We start from the raw sequence: 16,904 nt of genomic DNA, 5'->3' as shown, positions 1-16,904 counted from the left end.
ACTATGCTTGAGCTATCGGCCTATGCTGGGTGACAAACCTCCCATATTAACCTTTGATCTTTCTTAAAATGATTGTTTGAAATTAGAATAATAATAGTTGGACTAATCATGCATTTTCATGGCATGTGGACTTTACCGGGCAGTCGATGTATGACACGGGGGTTTTCTTGGATCACTATGGGTTGTACCATAGAGTATTTTACTAGGTGATCCTCAATCATTATTTCGTGCATTCGTACTGCTATGGGTGTCCTTGTTGCATGAACTTTTCGAGGTGCCTAGTCCTCCTTGGGCATATCTTCGAGTACTTTTTCGAGAGACTAGTCCACCTTGGGCGTCCTCATTGTATAGTCTTTTTCGGGTGGTTAGTTCTCCTTAGGCGTACCTTTGAGTACTTTTTCGGGTGACTAGTTCTCCTTGGGTGACTTTTTACCAGCTGGATATGCATCCCTGGGTCTGTGAGCATGTGCATGCATCCATGCATTTAAACAAGATTATTTTGTGTAATTTATTTAATGAATGTGTATCTAATGAACCTTATCTGATTTTCATGATAATCATTGTATAAATTTGTTATACATTGTCTCTGATAATTATGTTTAATTATCTTAATGATACGATAAATCTTGGGGGTTATACCTCACTGGATATCCATTAACGCTATTAAACCATACTCAGTGTGCAGGAGACGCAGCTGACGCGCATACTGGCGTTCATATCGAATAAGAGGAGCCAGATGATCTTGCGACTCTCTATTCTTGACTTTATCTGTATTAAATTGTACTGTCATGTTTTGTAAAACGTTAAGACATTGGTTTGTATTAGTTTACAGACAACCACTCAAATATTTGATTTTGTATATTTGGACTCCCTCTTATACTTGATTGCTCATATTCCACTAGATTACTAACTCTAATAAAAAGAAAAAAAATGTATGTGATATTTAAGCCACTGTGAAAGGATAACACTTGGGTTTTTGAAAAACGAGTAGTGTACTCGGGTTTCGGGAACTGGGTGTTACAATGGTGTATCGGGCAGTTTTAGTTTTCAGTCATCATACTTCCATGGCCCTCGAAGATAGTGCGAATTTTTTCGATTGGCTATTTATCTGTTGTTGCAACCCAGTCTCCTCTGTGGTTCATGTATTCCCCAAGGTAGTCGTCGCGAATGAGTGCTTCGATCTCCTGCTTAAGGTCGAAGCAATCGCTCGTATTATGTCCGTAATCTCAATGAAAGAAGCAATACTTGTTCTTACTTCTCTTATCAGGATTAGATTTCAACTTGTTCGGCCAATAGAGGAGACGCTTGTCTTTGATCTCTATTAGAACTTGTTCTGGCATTTTATTGAGAGGCGTGTAAGTTTTGAACTTACTGTCAAGCTGTTTGTTTGACTCGCGGTCATCCCGCAATTGGTTGTCCTTCCTTTTTTTACCTGCATTGGCCGAGCTTAGCTCCACTTTTACATCTTGTTCTTTGGTCAGAGGAACCTTATTTTGGACGGCGTCTCACAGGATCTGAGACTCTTCAACATTAGCATACTTTTGTGACCTATTTAAGAATTTGGTCATTATGGCAGGGGGTTTTTGTCCAGCGAGAAGATGAATGGTTTGTCCCTCAACCCACTCATGATAGCGTTGATGGCGACCTCTTTTGAGTGCTTACGGACCTATAAGGCTTCCAGGTTGAAGCGCTTGATGTAATCCTTCAGGAGGTCACCAGGCTTTTGAATAATGTGAAAGAGGTGGGCCGACGCCTTAAGCCTTTTCTTTCCTCCGATGAAGTTCGTGACGAAGGCCTGACTAAGTTAAGAGAACGAACTAATAGAGTTCGGCTTCAATTGATTGAACCACAGTCATGCAGCATCGGTCAAAGTCAAGGAGAAAGCTCGGCACATGACTACATTAGAGGCATTGTAGAGTTCCATGTAGATTCTGAAAGACTCCATATGTTCCGATGAGTTGGTGTTGCCTAAGAATGGAGTGATCTGGGGTAGTCGAAACCTATCTGGCAATTGCGTCCGCATGATGTCGGTGGTAAATGGAGATTCAGCCTCTTCCACCATGGTCTGCGTCGGTGTGTTAGCTTGGACGGTTTGTTGTATGTTCTCCATCTGATCTAGTAGACTTTTTAGCTCGGCCTTCCACGGTTCCCCACTTTTAGTAGTAGTTTCGATCGGAGCTTTGCCGTGCCTCTTCCGATTTAACTCGTGGCGCTGGTCGAAGGCGGGTAAAAGAGCTGTCCTAGAGACATGAGATGGGACAGGTCCGACCGAGCTATGTTGTTGGCTCTGTTGGGGGGCAGTGTGTACGCAGGAGGGCCGAGAAGGATTATTGCTCGATTGTCCGTCCCTTCCATCAGTCCCCTGTACATGTTGGGGCTGCAATTGCTCTAGCAGCTGTTACACATAGCCCATATCGGTCCTTATGTCCCCGACTTCCTTTTCGAGCTTGTTCGGTCAGCCATTCTTTACGCGAGTTCACTGCCCGCGTCTGCCGGAACCAAAATTGACTTGAAGCTGTGAGGGGGAATCTTAGTGGCTCTCCTGCTGCTTAGGTTGTTCTAGCTGCTCAAAGGGTTGCAGGACGCAAGTAGAGTCGTGATTGGAATTGCCACTGGAGAGGATTGGGCCATCTTTTTCCCTCTAACCATTGCAAATTATCTGGAGTATCTCTAGTAGAGTGGGAATGGCTTAAAATGTTGTTTCCCATAGGCAACACCAAATTGTTGATGCAGTTTTCTGGCAGATCCTCCCTGGCTAGCCCGTTCAAACTTGCACAGAAAATAATGAAAGACAGAGGAGACCCTGGCTTGTATAGGGGACCCTCCGATGTTTTAGTCAAGACTTTGGGTCTTTAATAGGGTAGGGTCTCTCTTGGAAAAGAGTCACCAGTCGAGTATTAGAGTATGAATGAGCGTACCTTACTTCGGTTGGGGATACCTCTATTTATAGGGAAGGGAAGACGTACGTGATAGGGAGTCTTCGCTGGAGACGAGTCCTATTTAGAAATCCGTTCAGGATCCATATCAGATCCCGAAGTTTTCGGGATTCGATCTGATCCTCCGAAGATCTTGGGAGAGATCTTCGGGCCGCTAGAGAGATCTTCGGACTGTTGATTTTGAGGATTGGTCGTTTGACGACCTTCCCCATGAAACATGCAATTTCCTTCTCTTAGAGGATATCCCGACCTACAGCTGAGCTATGGTCGAGCTATGATCGATCTCTAGTCGAGCTTCAACCGAACCAATTCTCGACCCATAGCTGACCTATAACCGAATTATGGATTAGGTCGGTAATTGGCCATTTGAGTAGAGTTATGGTTGCCTCGTCCTGTTTCTGGACGTAGATGCCCCCTTAGGGCTCAGATATCAAAAAGGGCCCATGTTGTTTAATAGAGTTGGTCCATTCCATAAGTCGACCTATCCGACTTAACTATATTTTCATCTAACATTATGTATGACCTAAAAGCATTAGAAATGGACCACCGATGGTTTCAATTGTAGTAAATAACAACCAACTTTTTCCTACTGTGGGACCAACATGTGCACTATATCTGCTGAATTTTGGGCCCACACTCTAAAATGAGATGGTGAAGATAGTGGATGGCTCATATTTGCAAAAGTACGGTATTACAAAAGTCAGCCCAACCTCATTTCAAGTACATCAAAGAAAAGTTTCCGCTTTAAAAAAGGATAAGATTAATTTCGTCAGAATGAAAATACTCTGCTCATAGTGTACATCAGACTTACGGCTAGCGGCTTTGTGGCTTATGGTGAAAACAGAAGGTTGTTTTAAGTAAGTGGGTTTAAAGTAACAGATTTTTAGTTAACAAACCAAAACAGAGGCGTCTTATGGGACAAATTCCGAAGAAGCATGTGAATCTATAAAAGGTGAACTCGAACGCTCAATTCATTCATTCTTTTGTACTAGGCCTGATGTTGGCAGGCAAGGTTAGGCTCCACGGCCTCTGTGTGTAGGATTAGCAAAGCTCGATGGATGAAGCAGAAAATTCCGTCCCAATCCAAGTCGTCCTCCGCGTAGATCCTCAAAGCTCCACACCCAAACAGTCTTCGGAGATAATCCCCCAACTAATTTCAGAAGACCATAACCACCTATCTGTATTTGAACCCGAAGATGAACACATCAAAGAAGATTCTGAAGCCGAAGATGAGGAGGAGGATCACCACAAGTGCAAAATCAAACTGAGGGTCATCACCAAATGGGCCGCCTTCATCGTCATAACGGCCTGCCTCATTTCCACCTTCACCATCCCTTCTCTCATCCACAAGACCCTCTGGGGACTCGAGCTCTGGAAATGGTGCCTCACGATCCTCGTCGTCTTCTCTGGCCGCATCTTCTCCGGCTGGCTTGTCAGCTTCTCCGTCTTCATCTTCAGGCTCAGCTTCATGCTCCACCATAAGTTTGCGTACGTGGACTCCGACCTGCTCATGGGCGTGCAGAACTGCGTTTGGCTCGGTCTAGTCTTTCTAATCTGGAAATTGATGGTTACTCCAGATGTCGAGGTACCAAGCCGCTCTCATAGGCTCTTGAGCAAGGTCACCCGCGCTCTGATAGTGGTGCTGGTGGGGTCCATCATATGGGTGGTGAAGATCGTGGTGATGAAGATGGCCACTACGTTATTCCACTTTTCCAGATTCTTCGACCGGATTCGGGAGCACATCGTACACCTGTACATTATATATACACTGTTAGGTTCGAGCCGGAGGAAAATAAACCGATCCTGGTGGAGGAAGCGGATAGGGATCGATCCGAAAGATCTGACGAAGCTGAGCCGGAAAAACCTGTCGTGGTGGAATGCGAATCGGCTGGTTTTGTACATCAAATGGGCGTGGCTGTCCAGGATCTCGAAGACCGACGACGAGACGTGGAGCGAGGACACAGACGACCGGCAGGCGAAGGCAGCAGCCAGGAAAATCTTCAAGAACGTTGCCAAAGCGGGCGCGAGGTAAATGATACTCTGAGAGCACTCAGATTGGGTAGTTACCTCGATCGGTGGTGGAAAAGCTCTGTGGGCCCACCATGTTGTATGTGTTTTGTCAATGCTGTCCATCCATTTGCCAGATCACTTTCGATCATGAGCCCAAAAATGAGCAGGTCCGAAGCTCAAACAATCCACACCAAAGGAAACGGTGGGGATTGAATGCCTGCAGCTGAAAACTTACTGAGCACCGGAAGCGAATTGGCTGCTGCTGCAGTATTGACGTCAGCAAGTTCCGTGAGTCTGATCGGGAGGTATGTGTTATATCCAAACCGTCCATCCATTTGGAGATCTCTTATTAAGGCTTGAGACGAAAAATAAGACAGATCTAAGTATCAAGTGGACTACTGTAAAAAGCAGTGGGGGGAGTGAACGTCTTCCATTGAAACCCTTTTTGGGGTCACAGAAGTTTTGGATCAATATGAAATTTGTTTTTCCTCTTCATTCAGGTCTTTGTGACGTTATGAACAGATTGGATGGAAATTAAACGTTATGGTGGGCCCTATAAATTTTTTAACAGTGAAAATCATTATCTCTACTGCTATTTATGATGTGGTCCAAATGATGTTTGGATATGATTCTTTTTTTGGTTATTGCTCTAAAATGATTTCTAAAAATAGATGAACGGTGTAGATATAATAAATACATAAATGTGGGGCCCATAAAACTTTGATCTTCTTTGAACCGTTCATACAACTCGGAGCTCGAGGAGTGTCGGTGCTCGTCTTCGCGCGACATCGTATATACAGCAGCTATATAGCTGGTGTGTGGTACACCGGCCAATCCGCTTCCCTGAGCACCACATAAGTTTATAACGGATACGTGTAACTATGGAACACGTTTGTGAGATCTGAGTTTTCGTTGACGTTGGAAATGATGCTTAGATCTTCTTTTTGAAAAATCAGACAATTCCACTAAATTAACTATATTTTTTTAACCATTCATTAGCTTTCATATGCTGTGGCCCACCTAGAGAGTGAAATGCCCTGACTTTTACCAGAAGATTTAAAATAGTATAGCTCACCTGATGGAAAGCCCACATTTCAGGCACGTTTCACAATGTCACACATTTACCTGAATATGGATGTGAAGGATTTCCACACGCGGACGGGTTTAACAAACTCCTGGAAACATATTCCCTTTTATATATATATATATATATATATATATATATATATATATATATATATATGGAAATCTGGATAGGGTTTAATAGGGTCGGCCTTAGCTATTTGAACTAATTAATAAGGCTTCGGAAGGAGAACATCATGTTGGGCGCAAACAATATCATCTCGGGCGCAAACAAACTTCTGGACTACGACCTTAGGCCGGGCAAGACGAGCTCTTATTCTCATTCTCATCATCATCCTCATCCTCGTCCGAAGAAGGTTGGCCGAGCCGAGCTCTCGTCCTCATCCTCATCTTCATCCAAAAAGATACAATCCCGAATTGACCGACTCATCCTCGACGTAGAAGCCGAGAGCTAAGCCCTAAATAAGTACTCCTAACACACTCCGACCCCAATGACTCAACTATGAATTCCAACCACGGGTACTTAGTCTCAGACTCGGATAGGATGAGATCCGAGCTCGAATGAAGATACTTCGAGTACCGAGCTAGGAAACCGGTCCGAATGTGGGCGTAGCCGAAGATCACGCCTGGAGATACATTCCATTAATACACGATGTGCTACACGATTCAAAGATTGTGGAGTATCTCCACAATTGCAATATCCACTTGATTAAGTAGATCATGCCGAAATTGATGGACACGATCCGCTCGACCCACAGGTATAAATACCAAGGGACCCCATTGCAATAGGTATGCAATATCTCGCATCCTCTCTCTACATTACGCAACTTAAACCCAGATTCACTAGCCTGACTTAGGCATCGGAGGGTCTCCTAATTAAGCCAAGGTCTCCTTTACTCACATTTCTATGTAGGACCAGAGTCCATTTCGAGTTCGCAGCATTGAGTGGAGGGTGGTCCAGATTTTGACATCAACATTTTTTGGCACCGTCTGTGGGAATTTAAACAAAAAGCTAGGAGGTTTTATCAGAAATAGCAAGAGGAAAGAAGAAGGTTACAACAGTGGAGCCTGAACCTAGCGGACAACATTAGTCTTCTTCGCTGTTACATACCGAAACGGCTCAGATAGGGCCATCACAGCGGACTCGGAGCCGAGGAGGAAAGTACGAGGCGTTACAAAACGAAGTCCAGATGCTGAGGGATGAAATCAGCGAATAGAAGCACAACAAAACCAGCAACCACCTCTTAACATGGTGGAAGCCACCCCGGCGCCCAAGGAACAACTGTAGTAAGTCAGTTCTCAGGTCAGGGGGTCCCAGGCACAGTCCGCACGAGCTCCCAATCCTACACAGAATGCAGTGTCCCGGAATCGGTCCGCTCGAGTCCCAGAACCTGCTCGTGATGTGGAGCCATCTTATGTATTCGCAACTTCAGTTCTGGCCCTCACTGACCTCCGCCATCGGCTGGAAAGGAGAAGACAGGGCAGAGAGCTCGAGGTGGCGGAGGCCCCCCAAGAGACAGTAGCTGAGAATCAGAATCCTTGGGAGGCTTAGCTTAAGGAACTCCACGACCAGATCAAGACATTGCAGAAGAATCAGCAGTCCGCGTCCATCACGACTGCAGTCCAGACGATGATGGAAGAGCCTCCCTTCACTTCAGAAATCATGGATGAGGTGATGTCACATAGGTTCAAGATGCCTCCAGTCATCTAATACTTTGGGTCTGGAGACCCGTCAGAACGTGTGGAGTCCTACCGTTCGTGGATGCAGATCCAGTCAGTCACAGACGCAATGATGTGCAGGGCTTTCTCAATAACCCTCTCCAGGTCTGCTTGGAGTTGGTATCGGTAGTTTAATTCAAAGTCAATCAACTCCTTTGCAGAGCTCAGCAGATTATTCCTTACCTAGTTCATCTTTAGTAAGAAGAGTCAGAAGTCGACTACTCATCTGTTCACCCTCAATCAGGAGAACAATGAGTCACTGAAAGACTTCATCGCCTGCTTCAATGAAGAGGCGTTGTTAGTGGACGACTACGACAACAAGATGACACTTTTTGCCATATTCAGCGAACTCAGAGAGGAAGTTCGTTTTCTCAATTGGAAAGAATCTGCCGACTACTTTAGCCGAGCTCATCAACTATGCTCAGAAATATACCAATGCCGAGGAGTTCTCCAACTATAGCAAGAATATCCAAGTTGCCGAGCAGTCGTCCAAGGAGAAGAGACCGAGGAACGAATAGCCTCAGTCATCCAGCAAGAAGCCAGACGATTGAGCCTCTCGCGATCGCCGACCGAGCAAGAGGCCTAAGAGCAAATTTCGCTCCTACACTCCCCTCAACACATCTCTGGAACAGATCCTGTTAGACATCAGGGATTAGAAACTCCTGTAGTGGCCAGTTTGCATGAAGGTCGATGCAGGACAGCGATACAAGCGCAAGTACTGCCATTTCCATCGTGACCATGGTTATAATACGAGCGACTGTGTGGATCTCAAGGACGATATTGAGACTCTCATCCATAAGGGTCATTTGCGATGATATGCCAAGGAAGAGAAGTCGGCTCGGAGAGAAGAGCAGCCAAGAAAGACTACAGAAGAGCCTGCTGGGATCCGCACCATTTATGGCGGTTCATCTGGTGGAGGTGACTCGAATAGTGCTCGTAAAGCCTACTCTTTGAGCTCAGACACCGAGCATTATGTCCACCTGACCAAAAGGCCGAGGAAAGAACTCCGAGTGAGCCCCTGTAGCCTGACCTTTACAGAGAATGACGCGTGCGGAATTCAGCATCCACACGATGATGCCTTGGTGGTGGCGATGACTATAGCTAACCACAAGGTCTACCGCATATTGGTCGACACTAACAGCTCGGCCGATATCATCTACTCCAAAGCATTCAAAAGAATGGGGATCGACAGGTCACGCCTCCGACCTGTGAAGACCCCCTACATAACTTCGCCAGAGATAAGGTGATCTCTAAGGGAACCATCTCCCTACCCATGACAGTAGGGGGAGGGCTGCATCAGGTCACACTTCTAGTCGACTTCCTCGTTGTGAACGTGCCGTCAGTGCATAATGTTATATTGGGCTGACCTTCCCTTAATGCAATGAGGGTGGTCGTGCCCACTTATCACCTCGTAATGAAGTTTCTCACCGAGAGAGGAGTCGGATACCTCCAAGGAGATCAGCGCGAAGCTCGAAAATGTTACTTTGTGGCGGTGAGAAAAGGGCTCGGTAAAGCAGACCCTCATCGTTAATGTCCTCGACTCTAGATATCCTACAGAAGATTCCTCCACAGAGGACTTAGTGACCGTCCCACTCGAAAGTATTCAGCTCAGATCATCATTGAATCCCAAGCAGCGTTCTCAAATGATAGTTTTTTTTGCAACAGCACAAGGACGTCTTCGCATGGTCACACGAAGACATGTCGGGCATCTCTCCCGATGTTGTAGTCCACATGCTAAACGTCGACATATATCACAGACCGGTGGAGCAAAAGAGGAGGGCGTTCGACCCCGAAAGGTACTTGGCCATAGCAGATGAAGTGTTGAAGCTCCTCAGCGTCGGATTCATTGAGGAAGTGTATCATCCAAACTGGATCACAAATGTGGTCCTTGTGAATAAAGCCAACGGGTAGACTACTCAGACCTGAACAAGGCTTGCCCCAAGGATAGCTTCCCCCTGCCTCGGATCGATCAGCTGGTAGATAGCATAGCCGGACACGAACTGCTATCCTTCCTGGACGCTTACTCTGGGTACAATCAGATTGCAATGCATCTTCCAGACAGGCAGAAGACGACCTTCGTCACAGATAAAGGTCTCTACTGTTACCGAGTCATGCCCTTTAGCTTGAAGAACACCAGGACAACATATCAGAGGCTTGTGAACTAGATGTTTGCTAGGAAAATTAATCAGACCATGGAGGTTTATGTTGACGACATGCTGGTGAAGAGCATCAAGGCATCCGACCACATTGTGGATCTCGGCGAAACTTTCTCAATTATTCGGGAGTACCGTATGAAGTTGAAGCCTGCCAAGTGCGCCTTTGGAGTCAGCTTCAGCAAATATCTCGGGTTTCAAGTCAGCCAGAGGGGCATTGAGGGAAATCTCAAGAAGATCAAGGCACTGCTTGACATGAGCTCACATCAGACCACAAAGGAAATCTAATGCCTTATCGGTCGAGTGGCGACACTCGGTCGATTCATATCCCGAGCCACGGATAAGTGCCTCCCTTCTTCCAACAGTTGAAGGGTCATAAGAAGACTGAGTGGACCTTGGAGTGCGAACAGGGGTTCCAACAATTGAAATAGTACCTGAGCTCACCACCCCTGCTAACCAAGTCGGAAGAAGGTGAGCCCTTATTCCTATACCTGGCGGTCTTAGCTTCTGCCATCAGTTTTGCACTCATCAGAGCGATGGGGGGTAGGCAACACCCCATTTACTATGTGAGCGAAGCAATGGTACCCATCGAGACCAGGTACCCGAGTATGGAAGCTGGTACTCAGCTTAGTCTTCTCGGCGTGGAGGCTGCGTCCGTACTTCCAGGCGCATACTATTGTTATCCTGACTGACTCCCCCCATTAGACAAGTCCTTCAAAAGCCCGAGGTGTCAGGACGAATGACCAAGTGGGCGATAGAGCTTGGAGAGTTTGACATCCAATATCGTCCGAGAACTATAATCAAGGGCCAGACTGTGGCCGATTTCATAATAGAGTTCACTACTCCAAATGTAGAGGCGACAAACGCAGGTGTGGAGGCACTTCCGCAGCCCCGCTAGCTCTTTCGCTTATCTAAGATGCAGAAGCAGACGGAGAGCATAAATGGATTCTTTATGTGGATGGGTCATCCAATTCCAAGCGCGTCGGGGCAGGGATTGTCCTACTCGCGCCCAATTCAACCTCCATCCAATACGCTATCAGGCTCGGCTTTAAAGCCTCTAACAACGAAGCAAAGTAAGAGGCCTTGCTGGTCGGACTTAGATTGGCAGCTAATCTGGGAGTTCAATCTCTCGAGGTACGATGCGATTCTCAACTCGTTGTGAACCACATCTCCACCGAGTACGAGGCCAAGGAGACTAGAATAGTGGCTTATCTTGCCGAGGCCCGAAAGTTGATAGAAAAGTTTTGGAGCTGCATCATCAATCAAATTCTTAGGACGAAGAACTCTTGGGCCGACACCCTCATAAAGCTAGCCTCGGCCGCGGAAGGAAAAATTCCCAAGATCACTCCTGTGGAATTCTTGGATAGTCCGAGCATCGACCAGGCTGATCAAGAAACGGTCAATCTAGTGGAGACCACTCCGAGTTGGATGGACCCGATCTACAACTACCTCACATCTGGTGAGGTCCCCCATGACAGACTAGAGGCCCGATGTCTAAAGGTCAAAGCTGCACGATGCATAGTCTTAGATAGGATCCTATACATGAAGGGAAATTCACAGCCCTACCTCATATGCTTCCGACCCGACAAAGAAAACTACGTGATCCGATAGACTCATGAGGGAATCTGCGGAAATCACTGCGGTGGCCATGCCTTAGCTCTGAAGATACTCCGTCAGGGGTACTTTTGGTCGACCCTTCGAGAAGACTCTAAGAACTATGTCAGGAGGTGCGACAAATGTCAGAGGTTCGCTGCCATGTCAAGGTATCCTGCAGAGGGGATGACCTTTAGAGCGGGCCGTGGCCGTTTGCTCAATGGGGGATCGACATCATTGGGCCTCTACCCACTAGAAAGGAACAAGTCAAATTTGTTATCATGGCGGTCGACTACTTTACCAAGTGGGCTGAGGCTGAGCCTGTGGCGAAGATTACAAAGCAGAAGGTGATCAACTTCATCTGGAAAAATATTACATGTCAGTTCGGAATCTCGCACACCATTGTCTTTGACAATGGGAAGCAGTTCGATAATGACAAATTCAGAGGCATGTGTAGGGGGCTCAGCATTTCAAATGTATACTCCTCACCTTGTCACCCGCAATCCAATAGACAGGTAAAAGCAGTGAATAAGGTTATCAAGCACCACCTCAAGACGAAGTTAGAAAAAGCCACTGGACCGAGGAGCTCCCGTTTGTCCTTTAGGCTTAGAGGACTACAACTCAGTTGTCTACCGGGGAGACCTTATTTTCACTATCTTACGGCTCGGAGGTAATCATCCCAATCGAGATCGGCCTCCCAATCGAGAAACTACCAGGAGGGCCAGAATGTCGAGCAAATTGCAGCAAGGCTTGACTTGCTCAAAGAGGCTAGAGACGTCACCAGACCCTGAGTTGCAGCTCGACATAACAAGTAGTATGATTCTACAATTCTAGGGTCAAGATGAGGTGATTTCGGCTAGGGGACCTGGTTCTCCGCCGCGTCTTCTAGAATACAGCAGAATTGAGGGCTAAGACGCTCGGATCGAACTAGGAAGGGCCTTATCACGTGGTCAAATCAATAAAGTCAAGCTCCTCATACCTGAAAGATCTCAAAGGGCGTCAGCTCCCTCACCCCTAGAATGTCGAGCACTTGAAGATCTACTATTCATGAAAAACTACTGGCCATTCAAGGCCCTCAATGAATATACGGTTCGAAGCTACTAGCCTATTAAGGCTCTGAATAAATGCATCTTTCCTTCTACATGGTCTGCCCGTTCAGTTTACCTACAACAAAAGAGTCACCTCTCATAAGCAAAGGTGAACTCAACGGACCGACCCCTTAAAGAAGGGGTCGGCTCGTTAATCCAAGAAAAACTACAAAAAGTCACCTCTCATATGCAGAGATGAAACCCTTAGGTAAACCGATCCCTTAAAGGGGGGGTCGGCTCATCATATATTAAAAATCTACAAAACGACTAAGTGTCGCACGCCATTCGTGGAGAGTTGACCCCTTAAGGGGTCAGCTCTCAACATCATCAAATCATCATGCAGCAATCAACACATAAAATTAAGCCCTCGACCGAGGATTAAATTGTTAAAAATCTTCATCCATCCACAAACATCCCATGTAAAAAGAAAGAAAAGAAAAGCATCTCATTCCCTCCAAGTAGAGGGACCAACCGCCGAGTTAGGGGGCTGAGCGTTAAGGTTGGCCTCAGTAACAACAGGGGCATTCTCAGGCTCCTTGGTCGCAGCTGGTTCAGCATCCTCTGCCTCGTCCGCACAAAGAGTGCCAAGGTCGATGCCGGGATGGAGCTCTTGGACCTTGGCGAGGCAAGCGTCGAAGCCAGTGTAGTAGCTGTAGAGGTACAGCTTGTCCAACTCTCTAGTTCTCTCCGACGACTCCTTATACTCTGCCACGGTCGCAATAGCCTATGACGTTACTAGAGTCTCGAGCTCCTTTCGCTGCTTCTTTAGTTCTGCAGTGGCACAGGCCTTGAGAATAGCCCTCTGCTTGGTCAACCCCTCGGCAGCCTCGTGCTTCGCCCTCCTGATGTTATCCAAGAGTTGTGCGCTCTCCCCCTCCATGCGTTCAACGTAGGCCTCCAGGCGCCCAACAACCTCCTGCAGGCGCACCACTTCGGGGTCGGCCACATCCAAGCGAGCTTGGAGTTGATTAGCCTAACCCTGGAGACCAGCTCCCTCGCTCGGCCCTCATCCGCAACCCTCTTCAGCTCATCTAATTCGGTAGCTGAAGCCTCCAAAAGCCTTCCAAGCTCAGCTTTTTTTGCCTCGAGCTTGGCCTTCTATGCCTCGAGTCGGTCCATCTCCTTCAACCTTTCCATAACCTCCACCATCATTGGCAGCGACTGGTAGCAGACCGCTGCATAGTCGTTCATGAACTTGGTGTAGTTGTGGGAAAGGGTGCTGGCTATGCTCGACTCTGGTACATGCTTGGCCGCCCAATCATTCAGCAAAGCCATATGGTAACCAGGAGGGAAGATCTCTAGAGGAGTGGGGTCGACAGCTCGTCTGACTCCGCTGGCCTCGGAGACTTGAGCTTTAGCCTCAGGCGTGGTAGTGTATCCGACCAGGGCGTCGGTTCTACCGGCCAGGAAGTCGACCTCAGCAGCAGCGAGGCGGGTTGCGGAACGGGCGAGGGCATCAGCATCGGGAGTCTCCCCAACAACTTCTCCCCTATCCCAGGGGGACCAGTAGGGATTAGGGGTGGAACCTAGGAGGCTTGCCCCTCTGGAGTAGGAGTTGAGATGGTGATAAGCTCAGCTCCGGCAAGGGCCTCTGGGGCTTGCGCTTCAGGGGAAGGGGTTGAGGCTGGGACAGGCATGGCTTCGGCTGGGGTGGGCAGAGTTTCAATCGGTGTAGGCTCGGCTTCGAAAATATTCCTCTTCTTCGGCGTCATCTTAGTCCTCGACTCATTAACGAGGACCACGCTCATTAGAGGGCGTGGTACCACTGACCTCCTCCTTTTTGAGCCACCTGCTTCCATTCCTACATGAAAAGAAACAAAATCAGCCTAAGCGAAATGTACAGAAGAACAACGGACAGTCTCTGAGGACCCTTACCCCACTTAGCCAGAGAAAAGGGAGTAGTATGGAGTCTGGAGAAACCAGATGACACTAGGTTCTCCCCGTTGATGAGTTTAAACCAAGAGTGTTGTTCCTCGGCGAGCACTCTTGCTCTGGCTACTTGGTTCTGCTGGAGAGGATTGAGATCAAGAGCCCCTTTCGGTTGGACTACAGGCAGAAGTAAAGCACCAGTTAGAACATAAAAAGACAAGTCAGACATACAGAGTGTGACAAAATGAAAAATGCCCGACCTGGGTTGGCAAACTTAGTAGGGACCCGGGCCTGCAGCCTGCCCAACTCAGAGGCTGGGGCCTCCCACTCTCCCGAGGCCCAAAACCACTTCCCCTTCCAATCTTTGTTGAAAGTAGGGAATTGGGTTACCAAACCCAGGATACATGGGGGTTTGGCAGAGAAGTAATACAAGGACGGATCGTTCCTGTCGTACTTAACCATGTACAAATATAAGAACTCGTCCGGCGTCAGCTTCTGATTCTTCACCCGGTGCCAGATGATGAATGTGGAGATTAGGATTCGCCAGGCTTTCGAGACCAGCTGGCCCAGGGCCACTTTCAGTTGTGCAGTAAACTCGCGCACAAACAGATGGATGAGAAGTTGGAGCCCGCACTGAAGGGCGCTAGTGAATATAGCAATCTCCCCCTCAATAGGAAGACGAGCTTGATCAATGAGAGAAGGAGATCGGTGTGCACCGAGTCCGAAATCTGGTAGTCTTCGCGAATCTGGGCCATCTTGAACTTGACCAGAACTGAGCCCCCGAGGACTAATGGCTCTGGTCTGCCTCCCGATGGGCCTGCCTTCAACCGTCCCGCGGGATCTCTAAGTGTCCTCTTCGGCCTCTTGCCTCAGCTTTCAGTCCATGGACCCGCAATTCTTTGGGTCGAGGGACCTTCAGAGTCCTCGAGCCCTGAGTAGGTGGTCGTAGGTTCGGAGTCAGCCTCCGCTCCTTGGACCTCCTCAACTTCATCAGAGTTGCTCGACATTGTAAAAGAAAAAGTCTAAATGGTGAAAGACTCACTACACTGAAAGCGATTCGCTCCGGCAGAAAATCTCTCTACTCCGGCAACTTCCTCCGACCAAAATCATTTCTCCGGCTATCGGAAACCCTTTATCCAGCGAGGAAAAACTACTTTCCGGCAGAGGTGATTTGAAAAGAGCAAGGGAATAGGAAGCAAGAGAGCTAGAATACAGGAGAAGGAAAATGTGAATGAGGGCGAGAGGGGTTTATATAACCCTCCCATCACTCAGTGTCATCATTCCGAACAGCTGTCCCCGGAGCCGAGGCGGCTAGGCATTGCCGTCAGGGGACACGTGGTGGGAGTTGATAAGCTTAAGTCTGCATTCCCAGGTTCGAGTCTCATCAATATTAAAAGCTATTTATGGCGCAGGCAGCCTCTCGCCTCTTTATAAGCTCGTGGCATCGTTTCCTCTGCTCCAACGATTACGAATTATAACTGTCGCCATGTGTCCTTCGTTCAAAGGTCCAAATTTGAAAAGTCATAGCCACCGTACTGCACACGTAACCCGCAGCGCAATCGTCGCAATGATTACGCTCCAATCATCCCAACCGTCATCATGAGCAGAGACATGGAGGTGTCGCCTCGTTTCCCCAAGCATTTACTCTCTAAGTCTGCGCTTAGACTAAGAGAGCTTCTGTTATGGAGAAATATGGACAGGGTTAAACAGGGTCGGCCTGAGCCATCTGAACCAATTAATAGGGCCTCGGAAGGAGAACATGTCAAGTGTGAACGGACCTCTGGACTACGACCTTAGGTCGGGCAAGACGAGCTCTCATCCTCGTCCTCATCTTCATCCAAAGAAGGTTGGCCAAGCCGAGCTCTCATCCATGTCCTCATCTTCATTCAAAAAGCTACAGTTCCGAATTGACCGACTCATCCTCGACCTAGAGGCCGAGAGCTAAGCCCTGAATAAGTACGCCTAATAGACTCCGACCCCAATGACTCAACTATGAATTCCGACCACGGGTACTCAGTCACAAACTCGAATAGGATGAGGTCCGAACCCGGATGAAGATACTCCGAGTACCGAGCTGGGAAACCGGTCCAAATGTGGGCGTGGCCGAAGATCATGCCTGGAGATACACTCCATTAAGACACGATGCGCTACATGATCCAAAGATTATGGAGTATCTCCACGATTGTAATATCCGCTTGATTGAGTAAATCATGCTGAGATTGACGGACACAATCCACCCAACCCACAGGTTTAAATATCAGGGGACCCCATTGAAACAGGTACACAATATCTCGCACCATCTCTCTACATTACGCAACTTAAACCCAAATTCCCTAGCCTGACTTAGGCATCAGAGGGTCCCCTGATTAAGTCAGGGTGTCCTTTACTCACCTTTTTGTGCAGGAACAGGGTCCATTTCTAGTTCGCAGCATTAAGTGGAGGGTGGTCTAGAT

General features: G+C 47.7%; 1 protein-coding gene across 1 annotated transcript; it reads left to right on the top strand.

Moving 5' to 3' along the window:
• Window positions 1-3,990: 3,990 nt before the first annotated feature.
• LOC131249453 (mechanosensitive ion channel protein 5-like) lies at window positions 3,991-4,968 on the top strand. The gene has a single exon (XM_058250264.1). The coding sequence runs from the start codon at window positions 3,991-3,993 to the stop codon at window positions 4,966-4,968; it is 978 nt and encodes a 325-aa protein (XP_058106247.1).
• Window positions 4,969-16,904: the final 11,936 nt, after the last annotated feature.

The sequence above is a fragment of the Magnolia sinica genome, chromosome 6 (assembly GCF_029962835.1).
Source record: "Magnolia sinica isolate HGM2019 chromosome 6, MsV1, whole genome shotgun sequence".
Lineage (NCBI taxonomy): Eukaryota > Viridiplantae > Streptophyta > Magnoliopsida > Magnoliales > Magnoliaceae > Magnolia > Magnolia sinica.
The sequence above is the reverse complement of the archived record's forward strand: the minus strand, read 5'-3'. Positions and strand labels throughout refer to the sequence as shown.

Excerpts from the sequence above, each read along its gene's own strand:
- LOC131249453 (XM_058250264.1), top strand. The coding sequence starts at position 3,991 with ATGGATGAAGCAGAAAATTCCGTCCCAATCCAAGTCGTCCTCCGCGTA.